Source organism: Aquarana catesbeiana, linkage group LG06, assembly GCF_042186555.1.
Source record: "Aquarana catesbeiana isolate 2022-GZ linkage group LG06, ASM4218655v1, whole genome shotgun sequence".
Lineage (NCBI taxonomy): Eukaryota > Metazoa > Chordata > Amphibia > Anura > Ranidae > Aquarana > Aquarana catesbeiana.
Window position 1 is genome coordinate 8,950,399 of NC_133329.1, and position 27,596 is coordinate 8,977,994.

The following is a 27,596-nucleotide window of genomic DNA, read 5'->3' on the forward strand; positions in this document are numbered from 1 at the left end:
ATTGTGGGGTATTGCAAAGTATTGTGGGGTATTGCAGAGTATTGTGGGGCATTGCAGAGTATTGCACAGTATTGTGGGGTATTGCAGAGTAGTGCAGGGTATTGCAGAGCATTGAGGAATGGCTGAGCATGGATGGATGGATGGCAGTTGTCAGTGTGCAGCACTGTGGGCACTACAGATGCAGCCCACAGCGCTGCTACCATCCGATCCCTCCCCCTCTGTACTGATCAGTACAGAGAGGGGAGGAGAGGAACCGGCGTCATGACATGACACCGGTTTGTTTACATGTGATCACTCCGTCATTTGACAGAGTGATCACATGGTAAACGGCCGCGATTAGCGCTCATTTACCGAGATCCGTGATGCGCCGGGTCCTCTGGATCCGGCGGTCACGGATGCTCTCGGGTTCGCGCCCCAGGGGCCGCGCAAGAGCGGAATTCTGGGAGGACGTCCCTGAACGCCCTCCCAGAGTTAAACAACAACCCTGTAGCCTTCATTTGGCTATGGGCCAGTTGTTAAGTGGTTAATGTAAACGATTCACAAGAGACAACAAGGACAGACCTTAATTAAAATAAAGGATGTTCTTGATATGACAAAAATTTGTGAAAGCAGCAGCTTTTGATGTGGGATAAACACAATAAATAGAATAAGAAAAAAGAGAAGCTGCAAGTTCCCAATCGAAAAAAAAATGAAAACATATTAGTAGTCCATATCAAAGAAAATGAATCCTCTTCTTAATGGCACCGCAGTGACTTCAAACTAAAAAAGAGTGCCCAACCACCATAATAAAGACCTGCTTATCAGATGGCAAGCACAAAGGGCGTTTGGCTATAACCCAGTCACGGCCTTGAGCTTGCAATTGATGACCAGATCAGAAACCCTGACAGGCAGGCTGGATGGCTGTGGATCTCCCCCTGTGACTGTCTATAGAGTCCGTGTCCGTATTTACAGCAAATGACCCAGAAGGAAAAAACTGACCATAGCGTAATACAGTCTAGTAATTTATTAAAAAAGAAGTATTGCACTTACATCAAAATAGGTTGAAAACTTGAATAGTAAAAACAGTGCCGGCCGGCAGATACAATCGGAAGCCCGTCCTCCTAGTGAAAAAGCATGGTGATGTCAGTATGTACCCTTGATATGTTTAAAATATACAACATACTTCCTCTAGTGATCAGTAGAAAACCACTAATAGCATATTTAGATAAAGTAAGTAAACCCTGGGATATTCACCTACCATCATCCTTTCTTCCTATTGTCTGTCCAGCTCAAAGGCTGCATTCTAAATATTAATGTGAAAATCCTCAATTGATGGATCTGAATGTGTGGTGAGAAGGTTTGCTGCTGAGTATGAACTATATATACAATAAAACCATGTGAAAAAATGACAAGCCATAACGCCATCAGTGCGTGGGGGGAAATGAACGTAATAAGTAAATGTCAGTGTATGGATACAATGACATCTGAAAATCTTGATTTGTGCAAACCAGTGTTGCTGTAAAAATATATAAATAAATAAAAAAGTGTGCAGATCAAAAAATGTCATAATGGTATGGGATAAAATAACATGAAAAAAACCTGAATTTTCATAGGAAAAAACAAAGAAATAATTTGTAAAGGGGGTGGGAGTGTTATGACCACCAATCAAATAGCACACTCATGGAGCTGGTTTACATATAAAATTGACATATAACTATCACAAGTATATAAAATATCATCTGTAAGTATAGCGAACATAAAACAGAATGGTATTCTTATAAGAAAATTAAAATAACCATACATATATACAAGGTGTTGTGATTGGAATCAGATGAATAAAAAACAAAAAGGGAAGAGGAATGTAGTATACATAAGAATATGTATGCGGATTGAATAAATGAAACTTAATACCACAATGTGGAGGATTATTTGTAGTGAGGAAAGAGAACATCTGTAGAAGTGGCAAATATAATGTCAACCTCAGGCTTTGTTGATAAAGGTGTTGACATCAATTTCAACGTTCATGCCTAGTGGGTGGAGTGTGCGGAGCTCATGGATCCAGTGAGTCTCCAAACGAGACACACCCCTGGTCATGGCCTTGCTGCTGAGTATGCCCTAACACGAGTTTCTCAAAAAGAAGGAATACAATAATTTGTAAATCACAAATGTTTAGAACAGATTTTGAGGTCAGCAGATGTAACAATGTAACTGATCCCTGGATTTTCCCTTGAAGAACAGGAAACCTAAAATGAGAAGTAAAAGGTGACTCAGTCTAGGTGCTGAATGATCTCTATGGTAGAGCAGTGGTCTCAAAACTGTGGTCGGGGGGGCAAATGTGGCCCTTTGCTTGTCTCTATCTGGCCCTTGGAGCACTTTTCATCTCACTAATAGGAAACACTATTCTGCCCACTGACGCCAACAAAGGGGTGTAACTCTTGCCACTGACACCAACAATGGACCACTATTTATCCCGCTAATACCAAAGATAGGACACTGTTTGCTGCCACTGATGCCTAAAACAAACTCCTATTCCTGCTGGCCACAGCCTGGCCCCCGAAAGTTGGGAGGGCAGTGAATTGGCTCCTTGCTTAGAAAGTTTGGAGGCCCCTGTGGTAGAGGATACAACAGTGACAATTAGAGAGGGATCAATAAATCAATCATTGGTCATTTAATTGATATACTGACAAATGTAATTTTGGTGCCTCATTTTGATTAAATGGAATCTCAAACTGAGTGGGAGGCTGCAGAAAAAAGGATTTGGATACACAACTACATGACTATAACATGTGTACTGTTCTATTTAACAAAAAGAAAACAAAAAAAAGAAAATATTTTTGCCCCGAATTGTAATAATTTTTGCTCTAAATGTTATTTTTCAGAATGATGGAACTGAGATCACATATACAAATACTGTATACCTAGCCTCACAATCTGACGGAGTGATTATAAGAGACGAGTACCCCATTGACTTTCATTGCTCTTATCCATTAAACATGGAGATCAACCTTCTAACTGCTATCAGCACCTACGTAGTGTGAGTGTTTTTTCCTTGGTACCTTTCCTAGATACAGGTGTGGTGCTGAATGAGATAAAATTGTGCTCAGATCTTGTGACAGTCCAGTTGGTGTCCAGTCCTGTAGAAATGCACCCCCTTCCTCAGGGCTTCAGCAATAAGAACCTGGCCAGCAGTATCTGCATGAGCATCCGAGATCTGGATTGCTCATGCAGATACTGCCGACCAGTAAAGCTCCCAAACCAATACTTCCATATGCAGATTCACACAGGAAAGCTCTTTTTTAGGTCCATTTAAGGCTCTTATTCTAATTGAAGCCCTGATGAAGGGGAAGGTTTTTTTCTGACCCCTAATACATTCATTTGGGCTTTTTTGAACCAGTGAGCTCTCTGAATGGTTTGCCCTTTTACTACTTTGTATGGCTTTCATTCAAAGTCCCAGATTCGATTCCTTCTGGCTTTACCTCTACAACCACGTGAAGGATGAGCTGAGAAATGAAGGGGCTCTACAAATTCCAATAATGCTCAGCATATTTATGGTCCTTTGAGTAACATGAGCAATAGGTTGTTCTGGTCATGACCCCAAACCCTTTCCCCCCCTAGATAGAATACAAAAAATACACAAAATATTGTACTAGGAATAGTCCCTTATCTCAGTATCTTCATACCATACATTCTCTTTATAGTACAAAGTGATGCTGGTTACAAATCTTGTAAAAGTGAGATCTGATTTGAGCTAATTCTTTAACAAAATAGTGTTTTTCTAATATTGCGGTTATGCACATAAAATATTTTTGCATCCTAAAACAAAAGAACCAGCTATCTCTGTCTTAGACCAAAAAATGAACACATCATGGTTGGTTTACTAAACCTGGAGAGTGCAAAATCTGGTGCAGCTCTTCATAGAAACCAAATCAGCTTCCAGGTTTTGTTGTCAAAGCTTCATTGAACAAGCTGAAGTTAGGAGCTGATTGGTTACCATGAACAGCTGCACCAGATTTTGAGTGTTCCAGGTTTAGTAAATCTAAAACCCTATCATGCCTTTACAATTTTCCTAATTAATATTTAATAATGACTATATTCTGTTACAGCTCGGCTACTATCAATGTAGCTGGAAGAGCAAATTTCACAATAACGATGGGCCTGTTTGAAGATTCCAGATACATCGCCCCATATACTGCCTCCCAGGTGTGGCTGAACTCCTCCTCCATGCTATACGTTGGTGTCGTTGTAACCGGACCTTCGGGTTCATCTCCATTTGTGCTCATCATGAAAAACTGCTACGCCACCCCAACACCCGATGGCTCCTCCGGCCCCAGATACAACATCATAACCAACCAGTAAGTCCATTACATATGTTATTGTTATTATTCTTCTTAAACTATAATAACCTTTGTCATTTTATTATTATCCCTGTGTTACCAATTAACCGGTTGCCTACTGGACACTTATACCCCCTTCCTGCCCAGACAAATTTTCTTATTTTTTTGTGCCACTGAATGACAATTGAGCGGTCATGCTACACTGTACCCATATGACATTTTTATCATTTTTCTCACACAAATATAGCTTTCTTTTGGTGGCATTTAATCACCGCTGCCTTTATTTTTTTGTTAAACAAATGAAAAAAGACAACACCTTTGGAAATCCAATGACACTGTGGACACCGATGGCACTGTGGACACTGATGACACTGTGGACACTGATGGCACTGTGGACACTGTGGGCACTGTGGGCACTGATGGCACTGTGGGCACTGATGGCACTGTGGGCACTGATGACACTGTGGACACTGATGGCACTGTGGACACTGTGGGCACTGATGGCACTGTGAACACTGATGGCACTGTGGGCACTGATGGCACTGTTGACACTGATGACTCTGTGGACACTGATGGCATTGTGGACACTGTGGGCACTGATGGCACTGTGGAAACTATGGGCACTGATGGCACTGTGAACACTAATGGCACTGTGGACACTGATGGCACTGTGGGCACTGTGGACACTGATGGCACTTTGGACAATGATGACACCATGGACACTGATGGCACTGTTTTGGAAATGTATTAGCACTTGAACCGGTTGTAGAATACTTACATATCACTCTTCCTCCTCACACAGTCTCTGTGGGAGGAAGGAGAGCATCAATGAGAGATGATCTCATATGTTTACATTTGAGATCATCTCTCATTGGACTCGCCGTTTACTGTGATTGGCCATTTACCATGATCTGTGATTGGCTGTGTGTGCATGTTTTATGCATGCTACAGATGCACCACTTAACAGGCACATTAAGGAGACCCCCAGTCACGATATTTAAAGGAATTTTTCATTTTTATTGTTGCACTTTAAGCATAATTAAAATCACTGCTCCCAAAAAAAATGATTGTTTTAAAACTTTAATTACTTAGAAAAAATTATGTTATTTCACACTAGAAGAGGAAAATTAAATTGTAATACTTACCTCCAAGACACAAGCAAAGTTGCACAATTTCACTTCACCAAAATTTCCACTTTGATTTTTTGGCAGAATTTTGCCTACAGGGGAAAGGCATTGGAGTCAGTGAGGATAGGAAAAAATTATTGTGGTTTACGGCTATTTAAAGACTTTAATTGGATTTCAAAGTGGCTTTTTTTTAACCTTTCTCATTGTTCATTCATTGTTTTTTTATTTTTTTATTTTTTTTGAGACAATGGGAAATAGCAAATTAAACAGGTTTTTTGCAATAGCACTTTTTTTTTCCATTTTCTTTTAAATTGCTTGCTTTTATTGTTTGTTTTTAAATTTTTTTAACATTCAAATATATTTAAAAAAAAACAAAGACGTGTCCAAAATATTTTGCTTCGAATTGTGTTATGTAATGAGTGGACCTCTAGTTTGCACAACAAACCCAATCAAGCACTCGCCTGTCAAGTAAAAACATTTTTGTTAGAATTTAATCAATGGTGAACAATCCAAAAATGACATAAGTAGATCAGGAAAACTGCTAGAGGAAATATTGTATTAATCAATGGAAATGAATCACATTTATATCTTGATATGGTTGAAAATATTCTAATCCTTGTCTGATGATATCACTTTTAGATGTCCCAACAAGAATGACCAAACAATCTCTGTGCTAGAAAATGGAGTGTCCCTTAAAGGTCGCTTTTCACTTCAAGTGTTCAAATTTCTGGGAGGATACAATCAGATTTATTTACACTGTCAGGTCGGCTTGTGTGACACCGCCAACAAAGTGTGCGCGACTGTGAGTATTGATTGTTAAAACGCATTTACCTGTAAATTAAAGTTGAGATTTCAGGAGAACAACAGAAGTTGAAACAGATCGATGTGAACTGTTTCTCTCGAAAAGTGATTTTGTTAATCTGCTCGGCTAATCTTGTGGTTTAGAAACCCCTGCCACACTGCACAGCCAGAGAGATCACTTCACTGTTACCTGATTCAGCAATACAACCTCCTTTGTCACCTGGCTGCAGATTGGACAAGGAGTTGTCATAGTGATATTGATGGTAATTATCTAACGAGCTGGCTGGAGATAGAAATGGGACACGGGAGCCTGGGAATCTCAAAAGTAGGACCGGCACCCTCTAGATATGTAGTGTGGTAGAAGGGTGGAAATCACAGGACAGACTGAAAAGAATTGCCCATTTTTGGGGAGGTTAAACTGTTTATTATTCCAACTGTGCATACCAGTAGTCTAAATGGGCTCCACTTAAAGTGGTTGTTAAGCCACTATATGCAATTTATACCATCCTCTGTGTTTAATAATCCTGTGTGCCCCAGTGTCTGTGTTTTATAAAAATAACAAGCCATACTTTATCTATTTTCAGAGTGCTGCTCGGCGTTCACGTGACCTTTTGTCTCTTTGCTCTCCCCGTCTGACAGCTGCGGCGGGCAGGGCCAAGATTCCCCAGCTGATGTCAGTCGGGAGGGGAGGAGGAGAGAAGAGAGAGGCGACAGGTCACGTGAGCGCCAAGTGGTGCTCTGAAAATGTGTTTCATAAAAATAAGATGTTCTTAACATATTTTCAGAGCGCCACGCGCTCACGTGACCGTCCACCTCTCTCTTCTCTTCTCCTCCCCTCCCGCCTTATATCAGTGGGAAATCTTGGCCCCACCAGCTGAAGCTGTCAGAATGGGAGAGCAGAGAGGCGACAGGTCACGTGAGTGCCGAGCGGCACTCTGAAAATAAGTAAAGAACATCTTATTTTTATGAAACACAGACACTGGGGCACACAGAATTATTAAACACAGAGGATGGTATAAAACTTTTAATGTTACCTCAGCAGCAGTAGTGGGGGGCACTGACACAGAGCTGACAGGCAAGGAGGGGGAAAGAGGACAGAGGTGGACAGGAGAGTTGCAGATGACGGAGACACGTAAACTGACCACGGTGTCAGGGCTCAGCAGCCATGATAAACTGTGGTCAGTTTACAGGGGGGAGGTCAGCAGCAGGCAGGATCAGCCAGGCATTTCAGGTGATATGGGGGGGGCAAATTATACAGCACAAGCACTGTGCTGTATAACAAGCTTTAAAGGAACAGGATTTTTTTTTAGGGTAACAAACACTTTAAACTGTCAGTGTTGTGTATACTTTAGTGCTGGGAATATTAAAGTGTAAGCTCCTCTGATGCAGAGGATTGGCTCAGTGTTTTTCAAGCAGCATTATATTTTGTGTAACAGCTTTATAGAATAATAATAATAATAATAATAATAATAATAATAATAATAATATTAATAATAATAGGAATAGTTAGAGTAAGATCTTCTGTCGGTTTATTATTTTTGTATCAAATACAATCATTGTCTTTGATAAACTAATGGAAAAATTGTTACAAAAACAAAAGATAAAATTCTAAAAACATTAAACATTATTAAAAATGTAAACGTGCATTTTAAAATATGTATAGAAAATAATGGCAAATACATTTACAATGAATTTAGAATTTATTGCAATGTTTATTACTTAGGTGTATTATAAAATATTTAATGCCTTCATAATAAATAGATCCATGATGTATTTTTTAAAATGTAAGTTATTCACTATTTGTAAAATTCTGTAAATTGGTAATATTGCTTTTTATTGCATTAATTTACTCCTCTAAAAAAGAGGTTTGAACAATATACATTACTAACTAACTGATATGTCCAATAAAATTATACCTTTTAATTGCACTGTAAAAATGTTCTGATTTACATAACATCGATGATCTTTTTGAAGATTCAAAAATACATTAAGAATTTCTCTCATACCTTTGGATGTAGAAACCCTCAGAATGTGACCATTCATATTTGAATAACTGAAGGATTATATTTGGTATTGAGCCAAGTATATTACATTTTTTTTTACAAAGTGTTGTAGAATTTCATGCCCAGGAGGAATGTAATGTTCATTAAAAGGATTTTTCTCTGTAATATAGATTATTATCTAACACTATCACATATTTTTAGACATCAAATGATTAAAATGAGGGATAGATATCCAGAACATCTGTGAGAAAAGAATATACAGTTTCTTTAAGTTTTAGGGTTTGGGTGAAAAGTTGGAGTTATGCCGCGTACACACGGTCGGACTTTTCGTCTACAAAAGTCCAACGGACGCTGACGGACTAAAGCTGGCTGGTAATCCGATCGTGTGTGGGCTTCTCCGGACTTTCAACGGACTTTTTTAGCCTCAAATCCGACGGACTTTAGATTTGAAACATGCTTCAAATCTTTACGTCGTAAGTACGACGGACCCCGAAATCCGCTCGTCTGTGTGCTAGTCCGACGGACAAAAACCCATGCTAGGGCAGCTATTGGCTACTGGCTATGAACTTCCTTATTTTAGTCCGGTGTACGTCATCACGTACGAATCCGTCGGACTTTTGTGTGGTCGTGTGTAGGCAAGTCCGTTCGTAAGAAAGTCTGCCGCAAGTCCGCCAAAGGTACGTCGGAAGTATGTCGGACAGGCTGTCGGACTTTTGTAGACGAAAAGTCCGACCGTGTGTACGCGGCATTAGATGAGGATGAGATTAGATATTTGATGCTGAACAGACCAACTAAATAAGTTGCAGTTAACACTTTTTACACAAAGTCATACAACTTTAGGTGACTTTATTTTCACTGCAGCAGTGGCATCGGGAGGGGGGCTAAGGGGGGCTGGAGTCCCGATTGGGCCCCCAAAAAGCCCTGGGTCTCAGGCATTCACAAATGTATTATTAGCCCTGAGCCCGAGCGGGGACCGATTTGACTCGGAGCGCGGCCGAGTGACATAGCAGGTACCACCTTCTGGAGCCTGCAGCGCCTATGATGGACATCCCACTGGTCCCACTATAATAATATGAAACTGGTTAGGATTACATACATCTCTATTATTGTTTCTTGGGTAAAAGTTTGATGACCCATTTTCTGATTTTTTAGAGTTGTCCTTCAATGAGAGCTTCTCCCCTGGGCAATAATGATGTTAAAAATATGACTCTTGGACCTATAAAGCAGAAAGGTAAGACTTATTTCTAATAAAGAATAATTTTGGAAATATCTGATGTATCCTATACAAACACTATATTGTCAAAAGTATTGTGACCAAATAAAACCAATAAATAATTGCGCTATTACAAAGAAGTAGTGCGAGTGATGGCTGCCAGCATGTAACAATGTGGTAGACAGTGTAGGAATGAATAGATACTAAACACATGCAGCGCTAAAAATATGCATTTACATCTTAAACATGTATAGCATCATAATATATCGTGAATAAGTGACCAAATGCTAAGTGCATAACTTATGCCAGTATAGGCAATGAGTGTAGTTAGTGGGCGTATTACAAATAAACAAATTTAGGAGAAAAGTCCATTGGTGTGTGATAAACCATATATTAGTCCACAGAAACTGGGGGTTCGTGGGCATATGTGGTGTCACATCTGCGCGTGGAGCGGAGACTGGAGCAAATAATGTATAATGAGGCACTTTACACTCAGATCTTCTAAAATTCCAACTCAAAACTGCAAACAATGGGAGTGAATATCCTTACCAGAGGGGATGGACACAGTCACAGTACGGTGGAGTGTCATACAGGCTTGAGGGATCCAACGATCCCAGGGATATCTGGCTGGAGAAATCCTGGCGGGGAGTCCCATCCAGGGTGATCGTAGCTGTTCAATGATGTGTGAGTCCACGACCAATCTGGATATCTCTCTCAGATGTGCAGAGAAAAATGGCTAGGGCTCAACGGGGTCCTGGCCACTCCCAGCACTGAGTGTAATGTGAGGAGGGAGGAGCTCAGAGACTCTCCTCCATCCATTCCCACTGAGTGCTGGGTGCACGGCCGGGGACAGCTGCTACTGCTGGGAGTCCTCCAGGACCCCGTTGAGCCCTAGCCATTTTTCTCTGCACATCTGAGAGAGATATCTAGATTGGTCGTGGACTCACACATCATTGAACAGCTACGACCACCCCGGATGGGACTCCCCGCCAGGATTTCCCCAGCCAGATATCCCTGGGATCGTTGGAGCCCTCAAGCCTGTATGACACTCCACCGTACGGTGACTGTGTCCATCCCCTCTGGTAAGGATATTCACTCCCATCGTTTGCAGTTTTGAGTTGGAATTTTAGAAGATCTGTGTGTAAAGTGCCTCCTTATACATTATTTGCTCCAGCCTCCGCTCCACGCGCAGATGTGACACCACATATGCCCACGAACCCCCAGTTTCTGTGGACTAATATATGGTTCATCACACACCAATGGACTTTTCTCCTAAATTTGTTTATTTGTAATACGCCCACTAACTACACTCATTGCCTATACTGGCATAAGTTATGCACTTAGCATTTGGTCACCTATTCACGATATATTATGATCCTATACATGTTTTAGGTGTAAATGCATATTTTTAGCGCTGCATGTGTTTAGTATCTAAAAGTATTGTAACGCCTGCCTTTACACGCACATGAACTGTAATGGCATCCCAGTCCTACTCCGTAGGGTTCAATATTGAGTTGGCCCACCCTCTGCAGCTATAACAGCTTCAACTCTTCTGGAAAGGCTGTCCACAAGGTTTAGGAGTGTGTCTATGGGAATGTTTGACCATTCTTCCAGAAGCGCATTTGTGAGGTCAGGAACTGATGTTGGATGAGAAGGCCTGGCTCGCAGTCTCCACTCTAATTCATCCCAAAGGTGTTCTATTGGGTTGAGGTCAGGACTCTGTGCAGGCTAGTCAAGTTCCTGTACCCCAAAGTAGGTCATCCATGTCTTTATGGACCTTGCTTTGTGCACTGGTGCGCAGTCATGTTGGAACAGGAAGAAGGCCGTCCCCAAACTGTTCCCACAAAGTTTTAACCAAATAAGTTTATCTTGGTCTCATCAGACCACAGGACATGGTTCCAGTAATCCATGTTCTTAATCTGCTTGTCTTCAGCAAACTGTTTGTGGACTTTCTTGTACATCATCTTTAGAAGAGGCTTCCTTCTGGGATGACAGCCATGCAGACCAATTTGATGCAGTGCGCGGTGTATGGTCTAATCACTGACAGGCTGACCCCCCACCCCTACAACCTCTGCATCAATGCTGGCAGCACTCATACATCTATTTCCCAAAGACAACCTCTGGATATGACGCTGAGCACTTGACCTCAACTTCTTTGGTGGACCATGGCGAGGCCTGTTCTGAGTGGAACCTGTCCTGTTATATAGCTGTATGGTCTTGACCACCGTGCTGCAGTCTTCTTATAGCCTAGGCCATCTTTATGTAGAGCAAGAATTCTTTTTTTCAGATTCTCAGAGAGTTCTTTGCCATGAGATGCCATGTTGAACTTCCAGTGACCAGTATGAGAGAGTGAGAGCGATAACACCAAATTTAACACACCTGCTCCCCATTCACACCTGAGACCATGTAACACTAATGTGTCACGTGACACCAAGGAGGGAAAATTACTAATTGGGCCCAATTTGGACATTTTCAATTAGGGGTGTACTGACTTTTGTTGCCAGCAGTTTAGACATTAATGGCTGTGTGTTGAGTTATTTTGAGGGGACAGCAAATTTACACTGTTATACAAGCTGTACACTCACTACTTTACATTGTAGCAAAGTGTCATCTCTTCAGTGTTGTCACATGTAAAGATAGAAGAAAAGATTTACAAAATTGTGAGGGGTGTACTCACTTTTGCGAGTTACTGTATTTCTTAGTGTTGACATCTAAAAGAATAATTGGGAAAAGTCCTTTAATTGAAATATAGAGGTAGAAATATAGAGGTAGATATATATATATATATATATATATATATATACAGTATATATGTACCTTAAGATCTGACGTGCTTTGATAATTTCATTGTTATCATTTTTTATTTATCTTTTTTTTATATGTATTATAATTTGAGTTTTATTAATTACTAGTATTATTACTCATAATGATTATGATTATTATTTTTATGATGGTTATTATTATTTTTCAGCAAGATCCTTTAACTCTCAACATATGATTTCTAGGGTTCTCTATAAGTGTGATAACATACAGTAAATGCATTTTTTAATTTTTGCTTTTATGTCTCACTTTCATATTGTATGTCTGTTTTGTTGAGTATTTTTCTTATGTTTGTTCAATAACCCTGAGGAAGGGGGAGTCCTTTAAAAGCGTGGCTTTGATGTACTTGTTGATCTTACAATTAAATACCTTTTAACCTACTTTCAAATCCACATTCTTTTGGACACCTGGTGCTCCCCTCTTCCTACTTTTCCAAGTCTACATGTGGAAATGACCATAAGGCCATGCCAAAAAGGCAGCAGCCCAAACCCCAAGAGGTTTCATTACCATCACAACAACCCACCCATGACCAGTGACTGATCCAGTCAGTTCAGCATGGTCTCCAGGGCAAACTTGATTCTCTCATGGGCAGAACTGCATATTCCAGCCCTGTATACCATCCACATCTCCAGCGTGAAAAGACGGCAGGTGAACATTCGCAGTCACCAGGAAATACTATTTTGGTTGGTGCAAGTCAAGGAAATTTCCACTAAGAAATACTTTATGGGACTCCTCCTGCCAAAGGCCATTAGCGTCTTACTCACTATGTAACACTTTTGTCCAGGTTGTCTCACACACATCTCCCCCCTCCACTGTTTCTCCATGGGTTCTTTTTTGGCCCTTTAGTAGCTACCCTTAGAACCTGCTAGGGATAGTCCCTGATCTGACCTCATTCTCAAGGTGTCCATTATAGTCACTATTATTTATTTATTTATTACAGGTACTTATAACAACCTCAATTTATGCAGCACTTTACATATATATTGTACTTTCCCACAAGCCCCTAACCTTCAAGGAGCGGACCATTTAACCACTTCAGCCCCGGAATATTTGGCTGCTGAATGACCAGGCCATTCTTTGCGATTCAGCACTGCGTCCATTTAACTGACAATTGCGCGGTCGTGCGACGTTGCACCAAAACAAAATTGACGTCCTTTTTTTCACACAAATAGAGCTTTCTTTTGGTGGTATTTGATCACCTCTGCGGTTTTTATTTTTTGTGCTGTAAACAAAAAAAGACCGACAATTTTGAAAAAAACACAATATTTTGTACTTTTTGCTATAATAAATATCCCAATTTTTTTTTTAAAAAAGCTAATTTTTTTCACAGTTTAGGCTGATATGTATTCTTCTACATATTTTTGGTAATAAAAATCGCAATAAGCATATATTGATTAGTTTGCGCATAAGTTATAGCGTTTACAAAATAGGGGATAGATTTATAACATTTTTATTATTATTATTATTTTTTTTTTACTAGTAATGGCTTTGATCTGCGATTTTTATCGGGACTGCGACATTATGGCGGACACATCGGACACTTTTGACACATTTTCGGGACCTTTGGCATTTTTAGAGAGATCAGTGCTATAAAAATGCACTGATTACTGTAAAAATGTCACTGGCAGGGAGGGGGTTAAAACTAGGGGGCGATCAAGGGGTTAACTGTGTTCCCTCTCTGTGTTCTAACTGAAAGGGGGATGGGACTGTCTAGGGGAGATGACAGATTGCTGTTTATACTTTGTAAGAATATACGATTAGTCTCTTCTCCCCTCAGAGAACCGGGATCCTGGTTCTCGGTGTGTCACGAGCGATTGCTGGAAACCCGGCGGTCATCGCGCCCGCCGGGCACTCGCATCGGCTCCAGGGGGAGAGCGGCAGCGCGTGCGCGCCCCTAGTAGCCACAGGATGAAGCGACGTAACATAACGTTGTTTCGCCCAGCCGTGCCATTCTGCCACAGTGAAACTGCGGCGGCTGGTCAGCAAGTGGTTAAGGTCCCTAACTCACATTCATACATATGCATATGGGGGCCAATTTAGACAGGAGACAATTAACCTATCAGCATGTCTTTGGAGTGTAGGAAGAACCCAGAGTACTCAGAGGAAACCCACACAGACACATGGAGAACATGCAAACTCCACACAACGACCCTAGTGCTGCTAGGCAAAAGTGTTAACCACTTAGCCACTGTGCTGCTCCTATGACCTCTGCAGGGAAGGTCTGTGAGTTAGCAGCCTTGACCTGTGAGGAGCTCTTCTACAGGAAAGTCAGGCCTTTTTCTCCCCCTTTTTAATCCACAAGTTATCCACAATCTTATTTTATCTCAGAAAACTGCTCTATTTTTACATTAAATGTGATGAACTGCATATTTATAGAAAGACGGTCAATAAAATATGACCTAAGGTAAAAAATAACTTGTTGAAAGTTTATGCAGAAGTAATGACGTGCTATTCTATTTTTCCTTTTATATCCCTTCCTTTGTTTGTAGAAAATTGGACATAATGCCTAGGCTTAATTTTAGTAGCTGGTACGGTATATTCTGATAAACTAAAAGTAATTGACAAGAAAAAATATATATTTTATAGTTACAAGAAATCTTTAAATTTATAAAAATACAAGCAAAATTTAAAAAAATAATAATAATAATTGTGTCTTTATTTTACTTTCAGTTCCTGAGTCGTATACTGTAGGTAAGCTTGAAATTTTCGGTTCATTAGGTCATCATTGAAAGAATTTGCATACGTAGACAAAAAGAACAGTAGAAACCAACAATACGCTTGCAAAGTAAAACGTACCCAGAAACTCAAAAAGAGGCTACAAATCTGCATGTTCTCTTAATGCGAGGCAAGCATACATGGTACAACGAGGGATGCAAGTTTTGTAGGGAGAGTCTGAAAGGATGAGAAGAGGAACGTGGGAGATATAGAGGGAGGAATACAGAGAGAGAACAGATATGAGGAAGATGGAACAGCAGAGAGAAGTGGAGGCCCGAGGGCCCCTGTGGGTCAAATATGAGTCATAGAATCCACATTTTTACTGAGCACAGTAAAACTTTGGATTGCGAGCATCATTAATTCCGGAAACATGCTTGTAATCCAAAGCACTTGTATATCAAAGCAAATTTCCCCATAAGAAATAATGGAAACTCAAATGATTTGTTCCACAACCATTTATTCATAAGTCCTTCAGTTTATAGTCCATATAAAAAAGATTATAGCAATGTGATCGGTTGTGTAACCCTAAAATGTCCATCCACAAATGGAAGCCTCCACAAGGGGATTAGAAGCTAAATCCAGCAGGAGCTACAGAGTATAAAAGAGAAGAGTGTAGCAACTCTATGGTTGATGATTAAAAGAGGCACATCTTAGTATACAACATTTAGTAACTCACATGGTTCATAAACAAATCTGGCACATCTAAATATGCAGGCAACCGGGTATAGCTGTCCACATAGACCGTCCTCCGCACCACCGGCTCTCACCGCTGTCAGTCTGCAATTGTGACCGGGAAGACTACCTTGCAGTAGAGCGATCTGAAAGTGAGGCTTCAAGCGCTCATGGAGCACAGTGTGGAAGGGATGACATCAATGGTGGCGGTGGTGGTGCAGAGGATGGTCTATGTGAACAGCTTTCCCCAGACGCCTGCATACTTAGATGTGTCAGGTTTATTTATCATCCATGTGAGTTAATAAATGTTCCTTCATTAAATGTAACCATATTGCTGCACATTATGCCCTGTACACACAATAGGATTTTCTGACAACAAAATCCATGTTTTTTCTTCCGACGGATGTTGGCTCAAACTTGTCTTGCATACACACGGTCACACAAATCTTTTCAGAAATTCCAAACGTCTAGAACACGGTGACGTACAACACGTACGACGAGCCGAGAAAAGTGAAGTTCAATAACCAGTGCGGCTCTTGTGCTTGATTCTGAGCATGTGTGGAACTTTGTGCGTCGGAATTTTGTACACACGATTTACTACAACAGATTTTGTTGTCGGAAAATTTGAGATCCAGATCTCAAATTTTGTGTGTCAAAAATTCAAATAGAAAATGTCCGATGGAGCACACACACGTTCTGAATTTCCGACAACAAGCTCCCATCGAACATTTTCCGTCGGAAAATCCAACTGTGTGTACGGGCGCCTCTCTTCTTTTTTATGCTCTGTTGTGACATGACGCTACTTATATATCAAGACATCGCTTGTATATCAAGTCAAAATGTATTAAAAACAAAATTAGCTTGTCTTGCAAAACACTTGCAGACCAAGTTACTCTCAATCCAAGGTTTGACTGTGCATGCAAAGGAATAGTCCAGTGGGGAGTACTGACACATGGTACTATTACCAGATCACAAGAGCTTGATGGTTAGTGAAATGAGGTTTTAGGTTCAGTTAACAAAGTTGGGCAGCACTAGGAGTTCACAAGGAGTGAATTTGAAGAATGAGCAGTAAGAATGAGGGCAGCTTAAACCCTCATCGTCCAATTGGGGTTTTGTCACCAAGGGTGACCCATAGTTAGAAATTTAGAGTGCCAGAATTGAGCTTTTGCAAATATATATTCTAAATGAGCATGTTCGTTTAGAGTTTTATGCTTGAAATTTTTGTAATAATTAGCTGTAATTTAATCATAGTACATCACACATAAAGAAAAAAAAATACAATTAAATTAAGTAGATGTTTTCTCACAGGTTACTGTGAAAATTATGTGGGGAAAATAACTTAAGGAGTTAATTTTTATATATTATTATTATTATTATTATTATACAGGATATATATAGTGCCAACAGTTTGTGCAACGCTTTACAACATTAGGGCAAACAGTACAGTTACAATACAATTCAATACAAGGGGAAACAGAGGGCCCTGCTCCTTAGAGCTTACAATCTAAGAGGGAGGGTCAAGTGATACAAAAGGTAATAACTGTAGGGGATGAGCTGATGGAGAAAAGGAAAATACAGTTCTTAGTTGGAGGCAGGATAGGCTTCTCTGAAGAGAAGGGTTTTCAGGGATCGTCTAAAAGTGGATAGAATTGGAGATTGTCAGACAGATTGGGATAGGGAATTCCAAAGGATGGGAGAGGCTCGGGAGAAGTCCTGGAGTCGAGTATGGGAGGAGGTGATGAGGGAGCTAGAAAGGAGGTCTTGGGAGGAATGAAGAAGACGATTTGGTTGGCATTTTGAGACTAGGTTAGTGATGTAGCTGGGGGCAGAGTTGTGGATGGAGTTTTAGAAACATAGAACATAGAATGAATTTGAATTTGTCTTGATATTAGTAGTTCCCAGCACAGGAGCTTTGAGAGCCATATAAGGCTCCACTGCATATACAGTATATCTATATATATATATATCTATCTATATCTATCTATATCTATCGAGAGAGATAGATAGAGATAGATAGATATAGATATAGATATAATTTTTTCATATTATATAGAACAAATGTAATGAGTAATGTAGTTTTGCTATGAAGAAAATCTGATTTGTTTTGCATTTTGTTTCTAGCTGCTCTCTCTTCTGGTGGAGGTAAGTAAATATTATAACCAATTTTATTTTATTCAAAGTGGATTACACTTGGCTGGCTGGTGGAGTAACACATTGGGAGAAAAAGGACTAAATACATAATCTGTGTCCCTATTCTGGGGCATGTGTGTTCCTTGTAGACATTGTCATGCTAACTCCCTAACGTAGGTGGTCAGGCACTGTCATGTACCTGATGGCAGAGGGAAGGCCTATAGTACAGCCCCGGCTCAGAGACCACCGATGATGTAACAGTGGCCATGAGAGCACGGTGATGTATGGATGCCTGTACAGTCTTTTGTGTAGCGGGTGCTTCACCAGGATGGAATGGATAGCTGGACAGCGGGTGTTGGCAGAAACAGCAAATCCAGGGCTGGTGGCAGCGAGCAGCAGTAGGAAGTGGCAAAAGCGGGTGCAGGAAGACTGGTGGCCCACAATAGAAGAAGCTCCAGCAGGAGCCAGGCAGGAGCATGCAGAGCAGAAGAGACACAGGATACATGGTAAGACAAGCAGGGTTGGTAACAGACGGTCAGATGCAGGCATAGACAGCAGACAAGGAGTTATCAAGGTACAGATAGAGATCAGCAACACGAGTTCAGACAGGTAAGCAGAAGGCAGAGGCAAAGTCCAGATACAGGCCGGGGTCAGGGTAGGAGATTCACACAAAGTCAGAGGCAAGCTGGTTCTAATACAGGAGTAAGCAGGATCAGGTTCAAGAACACAGGTACAGCTGCAGATCAGACAGCAATGTGCTAGTGTGACTGCTGCACTTACGTATGCCATCTTGGGGCCAGCATTAGTGGTGAACAGGCGTGTGAATGTGCACATTTGTGCGCCTGTGCCTGGCAAGATGGGCACTTGCAGGATTGTGCACGCGCATGCACATTTGCATCTGTCCTTGAGCATCAGCTGCGTTATGACCAGCACGTTACTGACAGGCACTATAGCTAGTTTCTGTGTTCTACACCTATAGCAGCCCCCTTTTCTATAAGGCAAGCAGGCCTATTGGTATTTGTTTGCCCCAATGCTATAATGCCTTGCCACCACGACGGAGCATGTGCAAACTGAGCATGGCAAACAGGTACTTGTGGTTGGCAGACAGGCAGAGTAGTTCAATGACAGTCCAGGTATATGGCAGGCAAGGTTCAGAATAGTCAGGGTCAATCCATAACACTACAAAGAAAAAAAAAGGGCGCAAACGCCTAGTGCATTACCTTCAACACCAATTAAATTTATTAAAACCGCCAAAGTCATAATCACAAACATGAGAGGATAAAATGTGTGTAGAACACAAAACTCCAGTGACAGGGATATCACACCTCTATGGTTGGAAAGTTGACGCGTTTTGGGAGACAAACTCACTTCAGAGCTCTGAGGAAGGGAGTCTGTCTCCTGAAACGAGTCAGCTTTCCCACCATAGAAGTGTGACATCCCTGCCACTGGAGTTTTGTGTTATACATGCATTTTATCCTCTCATGTCTGTGAGTATATAATTGGTGGATTTAATAAATTTCATTGATGTTGAAGGTAATGCACTAGGTGTTTGCACCCTTCTTTTTTTCTTTGTAGTGTTTTTGAGTTTTCCCTCTAAAGGAGAGCAGCATCGCTAGGAACACCTTAACCATCAAAGTGAGCACTAAGGCTTGTCAGGGTCAATCCATAGTTAAAAGGCAGGCAGAATTCCAAGCATATTCAATATCCATTCCGAGGCTGTCAACAAGGGTATCCAAACTAGCAGACATACAGGGAGCTTAGAGCAGGTGTTAAATACAATATCACAAGTATGATACTGCAGGCTTGGCTGGCTTAAATCAGGTTTGGTCTCCACCCAGGGACCAGCTACATCAAACACCTTGCAGGTGAAAAAGCTGACAAAGAGAATGCATCACAGCCCAAAACAAGGATGCTGGAAAGAGACCTGCAGCTGTGATGGAGCAGGAGCACTACATGCTCCTGACAAACACTCTGACAAATTAGGTGGAATTTCAGAAATATGAAGGTCTACCTCTGTATAGAGGGATCAGTGTTACTCATCCGATGAGACAAACTAATATCTTATCTGAGGAAACCCCTTCCCAAGGATCGTATATAGAATATTTCTTACAATGAATCTAACTCAAGAGCATCCTAAGGCAGGGTTTCTCAACCCGGTGGTTCAGTGGAATCTCAGGGTTCCAGCTCCTGTGAACTCAGAGAGAGGTGCCGGCAGTAGTGCAGAATGTGGGAGGTGAAGAAGGAGGGGACGTATAATGGCAGTATGATCACAGACTGGTGGAGGGAGCATAGAGGGCAAGCTGCATGGCCGCCTCCCCTATCCATGTGTCCAGCCCCTTTCAGGACACCGGAGCATGGATTCAAATGTGGAGGGGTCATTTTTTTGAAGCACTTGATGGGCTTGGGTCACAGAGAGTGCACTCTGAGCCCACCCAGGTGCGTTACAACAGCGAATGAATATTCGCTGTTGTAACACTGATCCTCCTCCCAGCCAATCAGGAAGTGGGCTTTAACACCGGTCACCCGATTGGCTAAAAGGACAGGCAATCCTATTGGATGCCTAGGAGGAGGAGGGGAGAAGCTGGTAGCCACCATGGAGGACAAGACTCAGAGCCGAGCCGAGCCGCTACGCACTTCCTGCCATCCACCACAATGGATGGCAGGAAGGGGGGGTAGTTGTTCGCCACTCAGGGGGTAGGTGTGTTCCGCTCGGGGGGGTTGTTGTGTGCTGCTCGGGGGGGTAGTTGTGTGCCACTCAACTGGGGGGTGACTGTTTGCCGCCCCCCCCCCCAAAAAAAAACTCCAGCCGCCACTGGCTTCACTACAGCATTCTCTGATACTGTCTTACTGGGAAAATAGGGTACAGATTGGGTGACTGTCATCTAATGTTTATGGATTTTTTTAAATTATGATTTTTGTTTTTTGTCTTTCAGGCACTGCTGTACCAACTGCAAAGCTTTTCATCTCTACCATTGTATTCCTGTTACTATTGTACTAATATTATACTGACCCATCAGTGTGAATTGGTATCAGATTTATAGATCGGTGTAACTGTACATTTTGGGGAAGGGCGTCTATAAATAATCAAAGCAAAGCGTGGTCCTCTACTGCAGACAAAGTCTTGGCGAGATGGTTAATATTGGGAGAATTTCTACAGTCTCAGATCCTGGTATACCGATTAAATTCAACACAAACACATTGATAAACGTGTGAGGATTTTGCTGACCAGCATAGCCAGAAGAAGGGAAAAAAGACAAAGGCAGGTCAAAAATTTGGAAACATCTATAAGACTAAAAACTTGCCCAAAAGTAGGACGTTTCTCCAATGTATGAATTATAGGTGCGATCAATAGGAGATAGATTGTATATGGCTAAGGGGAATCTTATGATTCAGAACTGTATATAGATGGTAATTTTATGTGATTATTTTTGTTTAGGTGAATTTCATAACTATTGCTAAACATTATTATCTTGGAATAAAAACAAATATTGTAGAAATGCTTTTCAGTAAATATGATACTGATATAATAAATGACATCTAAATAGATTTGTGATTGGTTGACCTTTTTTTTGACAATGGTATACCATGGGATCCTTTCATATAACTGATGTATAACCACTTCGTCTCTCACACCTGCTTACCCCTTATGGACCAGAGCAATTTTCACATTTCTGTTATGAGCATGTTTATTCGGGGATCATTTTGTCATTACTTACCCAGTTGCCTACCTTTGGTGTCTTACAAACATCCATAAAACCCCCTCCTCTGTACACAGGGCGTCTCCTGTACGTCCTGCAGTTTCTTATCTCCCCTGCTCGCTCCTGTGCACAGCGTGAGACCTGGTGTCTGTAGAAAGATGATCCTACGACTGGGAGCCAGTCAGAAGCCTTCCTCTATGAATGATCACTTTGACAGCCAATCACAGTGAGCATTCGGTGTAACATTCTAAGCCAAAACAACAACAAACAAGTAATACAGTAGCTATCTTATCTCCTGCATTCCCTGTCAGATGGATCTGTGAATGATAGAGCTGCAGCTGACAGAGGAATGTTTATAGTGTGCACAGGGAGTTAACTCCTAAATAACCACTTCCGGACCACCCGCCACTGTTATACGTCTGTAATTTGAAGTTGAATACCGTTGTTATGGCAACAGATAGCTGCCATAATCCTGGTATATTTAAAAATGGCAGGCGGTCCCATTTCCAATAAAAGTGGTCTCTGTGGCGGATTTCACCCACAAGATCAATTTTATAAGCGGCGGGAGAGGTGCCCACCCCTTTCCCTCTGCATTCCCGTCATCTCTGTCGCTTACTGGAGCCATCAGTAGCAGCGGAGATGATCAAATCCTTTCCCCTCTGAGGCGTAAAGTCGAGTGAGGGAATAATGGCCCTTTTTAAATTTTTTTTAAAAATTGCATTTAAGTGTAAATGTGACATCTGAGGTCTTTTTGACCCCAGATCTCACATTAACCAGTAGCCGCCTGCCCCCTGTCATATGACAATGGGGCGGTGCAGCTCTTGTTCTATGACGGCGGCACAGAACGGCCACTCTTGCGCGGCCGTGGGGGCGTGCACTGCGGCGATCGTGGCTGCACCATGTTGCTAGGACACGGTGCGACACCAATCCGCGGCTCTTTAACCATGTGGTCGGCTGTGTCCAATCACAGCCAGTCACATGTAAACACGGAGATGCCGGTAATCGGCTCTCCTCGCCTCACACTGATAGAGTGCGAGGAGAGGAGAGCCAATCAGTGGCATCTCCTGACAGGGGGACAGCTAGGGAAGTAATCAGGGCACTGATCATCAGTGCCCTGATTACAATATATAAATAAAGCGCCTTAACTAAATAAAATACCTATGCCCCCCCATGCCAGCATACAGTGCCCACCAATGCCAGTGATCAGAGCCCACCAGTGGCAGCAATCAGTGGCCACACTGCCCACAAGTGCCACAAATCAGTGCCCATTAGCCATGCCAGTGAATTCTGGCAATTAGTGCCACCTATCAGTGCTGCCCATCATTGCCCATCACTGCTGTCCATCAATGCCCATCAGTGCCACCCATCAATGCCCATCAGTGCCCATCTGTACCGCCTATCAATGCCGCCTATCTGTGCCCACCAGTGCCGCCTCTCAGTACCCGCCACTGCCGCCTATCAGTGCCCACCAGTGCCGCCTATTAGTGCCCATCAGTGCCACCGAACAGTGCCCATTAGTGCCGCCTATCAGTGCTCATCAATGCCACATATCAGTGCCACCTATCAGTGCCCATAAGTGTGGCATATTAGTGCCACCTCATCAGTGCCACCTCATCAGTGCCCATAAGTGCCACCTCATCAATGCCCACCAGTTCAGCCTATCAGTGCCCATCAGTGCTGCCTCATCAGCGCACATCAGTGAAGGTGAAAAATTACTTAGTTACAACATTTACCGACAGAAAAAAGTAAAAAAAACTATTTTTTTTTCAAAATTTTTGTTTTTTTTTTGTAAAAAATAAAAAAACCTAGCAGTGATTACATACCAGCAAAAGAAAGCGCTATTTGTGTAATAGACAGACAAATACTGCAGCTGCTGACTTTTAAAATATGGACACTTGCCTGTCCAGGGCGTCTGCGATGTCCTCACCCGAAGCCGATCTGTCCCTCGGCTCTCGGGTGGAGGCGCCGCCAGCTTCGGTAAGGGAATCAGGAAGTGAAGCCTTGCAGCTTCACAGCCTGGTTCCCTACTGCACATGCGTAAGTCGCGCTGCGCATCCTCACTGGTCCCTGCTGTCTTCTGAGACCTGTGTGCCTCCCAGAAGACAGCGGGAGGGACGGAGGAGGGGCCGGACATGGTGTAGATCACCGCAGTGCCTGCGGTGATCTACACCCAGAAGTGGGAGCAAATACCTGGATTATACAGGTATATGCTTCTCCCTCCCCCCTGAAAGGTGCCAAATGTGACACCGGAGGGGGGGGAAATGCGATCAGCGGAAGTTCCATTTTTGGGTGGAACTCCGCTTTAATATATTACCCCTACAGCAAATGCCTGTCCATCTTCTATGCTTACAGCTTGTTCCCCAACAGCTGCCACAGATCAGATCTCCCGATTGCCTCCCACTAAGTGGAATGGGGACAAGGGAGATGCAGGTGCCCAGGGTGAAGTGCAAATGCCAACATCACCATTGGATGATCTCCTCATAAGTGAGAGAGGCGGAGCCAACTACAGTATGTGGGGAGGTACTAGAGCTGACTGGGTGCTTCAGCTTAATACAGCAACAAAAATAAGACATGTGGAAGATGGTGGAGATGGAGAGAAGATGGGGCAGTCCAGGGGGGTTGCATGCAGAGGTAAGAGCTGAAGAGGGGTGAAAGTGAGATGTGGATGGGGGATGCAGAGGTAAGTAGCTGTGGAAGAATGCTGAAACCTGCACTCTGTATGCAGCGCACCCCTAAACTCTGCACTATTTAGGTAGCAAACCCCGAACTCTGAAGTCTGTGTGTAACCCCTCCAAACTCTGCAGTCTGTGTGTAACCCCTCCGAACCCTGCAGTCTGCGTGTGACCCCTCGGAACTCTGCAGTCTGTGTGTAACCCCTCCAAACTCTGCAGTCTGTGTGTAACTCCTCCGAACTCTGCAGTCTGTGTGTAACTCCTCCGAACTCTGCAGTCTGTGTGTAACCCCTCCGAACTCTGCAGTCTGTGTGTAACCCCTCGGAACTCTGCAGTCTGTGTGTAACCCCTCGGAACTCTGCAGTCTGTGTGTAACCCCTCCGAACTCTGCAGTCTGTGTGTAACCCCTCCGAACTCTGCAGTCTGTGTATAACCCCTCCAAACTCTGAAGTCTCTGAAGTCTGTGTGTAACCCCTCCGAACTCGGCAGTCTATGTGTAACCCCTCCGAACTCTGCAGTCTGTGTGTAACCCCTCCGAACTCTGCAGTCTGTGTGTAACCCCTCCGAACTCTACACTCTGTGTATTACCCCTCTGAACTCTGCAGTCTGTGTGTAACCCTTGGAACTCTGCAGTCTGTGTGTAACCCCTCCGAACTCGGCAGTCTATGTGTAACCCCTCCGAACTCTGCAGTCTGTGTGTAACCCCTCCGAACTCTACACTCTGTGTATTACCCCTCTGAACTCTGCAGTCTGTGTGTAACCCTTGGAACTCTGCAGTCTGTGTGTAACCCCTCCAAACTCTGCAGTCTGTGTGTAACCCCTCCGAACTCTGCAGTCTGTGTGTAACTCCTCTGAACTCTGCAGTCTGTGTGTAACTCCTCCGAACTCTGCAGTCTGTGTGTAACTCCTCCGAACTCTGCAGTCTGTGTGTAACCCCTCCGAACTCTGCAGTCTGTGTGTAACTCCTCTGAACTCTGCAGTCTGTGTGTAACTCCTCCGAACTCTGCAGTCTGTGTGTAACCCCTCCGAACTCTGCAGTCTGTGTGTGACCCCTCGGAACTCTGCAGTCTGTGTGTAACCCCTCCGAACTCTGCAGTCTGTGTGTAACCCCTCCGAACTCTACACTCTGTATATAATACACTTCTGGTATTTAATGGCCCAGTCAAGACCCCCCACTATTAGTGAAATTTGACCACACCCACTATTTGATGGGGTTTGGATGGTGTGTGAAGGGGGTGGGGGGGCATGAATGAGTTTCTGCACCTATTTCCCGAGAAAAAAAGCCCTGTGTATCGGTAATGTATTGTTAATGTTGGTGAAGAGAATTACTTCACATTTCCATTGTATGAAGACTAGTTAGAATAAATCACTTTATCCCCCCAGTCATCCTTTATAAGTGCCACACAGAGCTGCCAGGCTGAAGGTCCCACAATAAGTCCAGCACCATATCTATTCATGGCTTCCACCTTCTCCTGTACACAGGACGTGGTTTTCTAAGAACCATCGACAGTTAGGAGCCCCCTATGAAGACATCTTACTTACATTCTTACTAGATCAGGGGGCCTCCAACCAGCAGCAGATGTGGCCCTTTTCTAGCCTTTATCCGGCCCTTGGGGTACTATTCCTCCCAATGATATGAGGAACTTTTCCTCCCACTGACACCAGCAATGGGGCACCATTTCTTCCACTGATACCAATGATGGAATACTCCTCCTACTAATACCAATAATGGAGCACTACTCCTACTAACAATAATGGGGCACTACTCCTACTAAGAACTATAATGGGGCACTACTCCTCCTAATACCAATAATGGGGCACTACTCCTCCTAATACCAATAATAGGGCACTATTCCTACTAACAATAATGGGGCACTAATCCTCCTAATACCAATAACGGGCACTCCTCCTCCTAATACCAGTAATAGGACACTACTCCTCCTAATACCAATAATGGGGCACTACACCTTCTGCTGACCACCATCCCTGAGGCCATATTTATTCTCACCAATGCTGGGTCCGGGACTTTTTCTACCTCCACCAGTCACAATCCGGCCCTCCTAAAGTCTGAAGGACAATAGACTGGCCCTTTGTTTGAAAAGTTTGGAGACCCTTGCTTTAAATCCTAATATCTGATGAGGAGTTATTGCTTCTTTAAGGAGTGTACCAACCCCATCCCCATCCTCACCCCCCACCCCCTTCCCCACACATGATTTATGCATAAAGAAATTGTTAAGAGGAAAATGTTGTTAGTTAAATATTCCAAAAAATACTTACGTGTCCATCCATTGGAGGTATATAGAAGGGCCAAGAAGAAGGGTAGGGACCTTTGTCCTCGCATTATGGAGTCCTACTTTCCGTGTCACTTATACAAACTGCTCCCAACACATTCTGTTCTCTGATATCATAAGTCAGATTTTATGCCTCCCTTTTATAATGTCCCATGACAAAAACTGAAGAGCATAACATGTATCTGGTCACATGGCACAGCACATTTCATATACACTTCATTATACTCACTATTTATAGTCATACAAAACAAAAACACGCCCGAAGCAAAAAGAGTTTAAGTAAAGTTTCCAGAAGATGTAAATCACATTATTTTCATATCTGCGATAAATATATAGAATATAAGCAACAGTAAAACCTTTTACATGCTTCTTAGTGGTTTTTATTACTGCTACTGTATTACTGCTGGGCATTGTCTACGCGTAACGACCGATGCCTCACATCTATGCAAAGCCTTATATCAATCAGGTTTCCATTAAATACATGCTACATAAATAAACACTTTACATTAATAAATTAATAACTTGACCTCTGGAAGATTTACTCCGCTTCATGACCATGTATTTTTTTTTTTTGCGATACGGCACTGCGTTACTTTAACTGACAATTGCACGGTACGTAGAGGGTTCTTTACTCTAAGAGCGGTAAGGATGTGGAGTTCCCATCCACAGGTGGTGGTCTCAGCGGGGGAGCATCGATAGCTTCAAGAAATTATGATGCCGCATACACACGATCGGACTTCTCGTCGGAAAAAGATATGACGGCTTTTCCGACGGGATTCCGCTCAAGCTTGCTTTGCATACACACGGTCACACAAAAGTTCTCTGAACTTACGACCGCCAAGAACGCGGTGACGTACAACACTACAACGAGCCGAGAAAATGAAGTTCAATGTTTCCGAGCATGCGTAGGAATTTTGCACATCGGAATTGCTATAGACGAGCACATTTATAGGAACTTTTTTCGACCGAAAAATTCAGAACCTGCTCTCAATCTTTTGCTGGCCAGCAAAAGTCTGATGGAGCATACACACACGCGGTCGCATTTTCCGACAAAAAACTCTAATCGGTCTTTTGCGGACGAAATTCCGATCGTGTGTACGCGCCATTAGATAAGCACCTGAATGACCACGACATGCAGGGA

The 27,596-nt window shown here is 42.6% G+C and overlaps 1 protein-coding gene across 1 annotated transcript in view; it reads left to right on the plus strand.

The window, feature by feature from the left end:
* LOC141147839 (uromodulin-like) overlaps window positions 1-27,596 on the plus strand; it is an 80,403-nt gene that overhangs the window by 37,613 nt on the left and 15,194 nt on the right. The window contains exons 12-17 of the mRNA XM_073635004.1: window positions 2,859-3,013; window positions 4,083-4,331; window positions 6,080-6,242; window positions 9,397-9,475; window positions 14,948-14,968; window positions 17,786-17,806. Coding sequence (XP_073491105.1) covers window positions 2,859-3,013; window positions 4,083-4,331; window positions 6,080-6,242; window positions 9,397-9,475; window positions 14,948-14,968; window positions 17,786-17,806 — 688 coding nt within the window. The remainder of the gene's footprint in view (window positions 1-2,858; window positions 3,014-4,082; window positions 4,332-6,079; window positions 6,243-9,396; window positions 9,476-14,947; window positions 14,969-17,785; window positions 17,807-27,596) is intronic.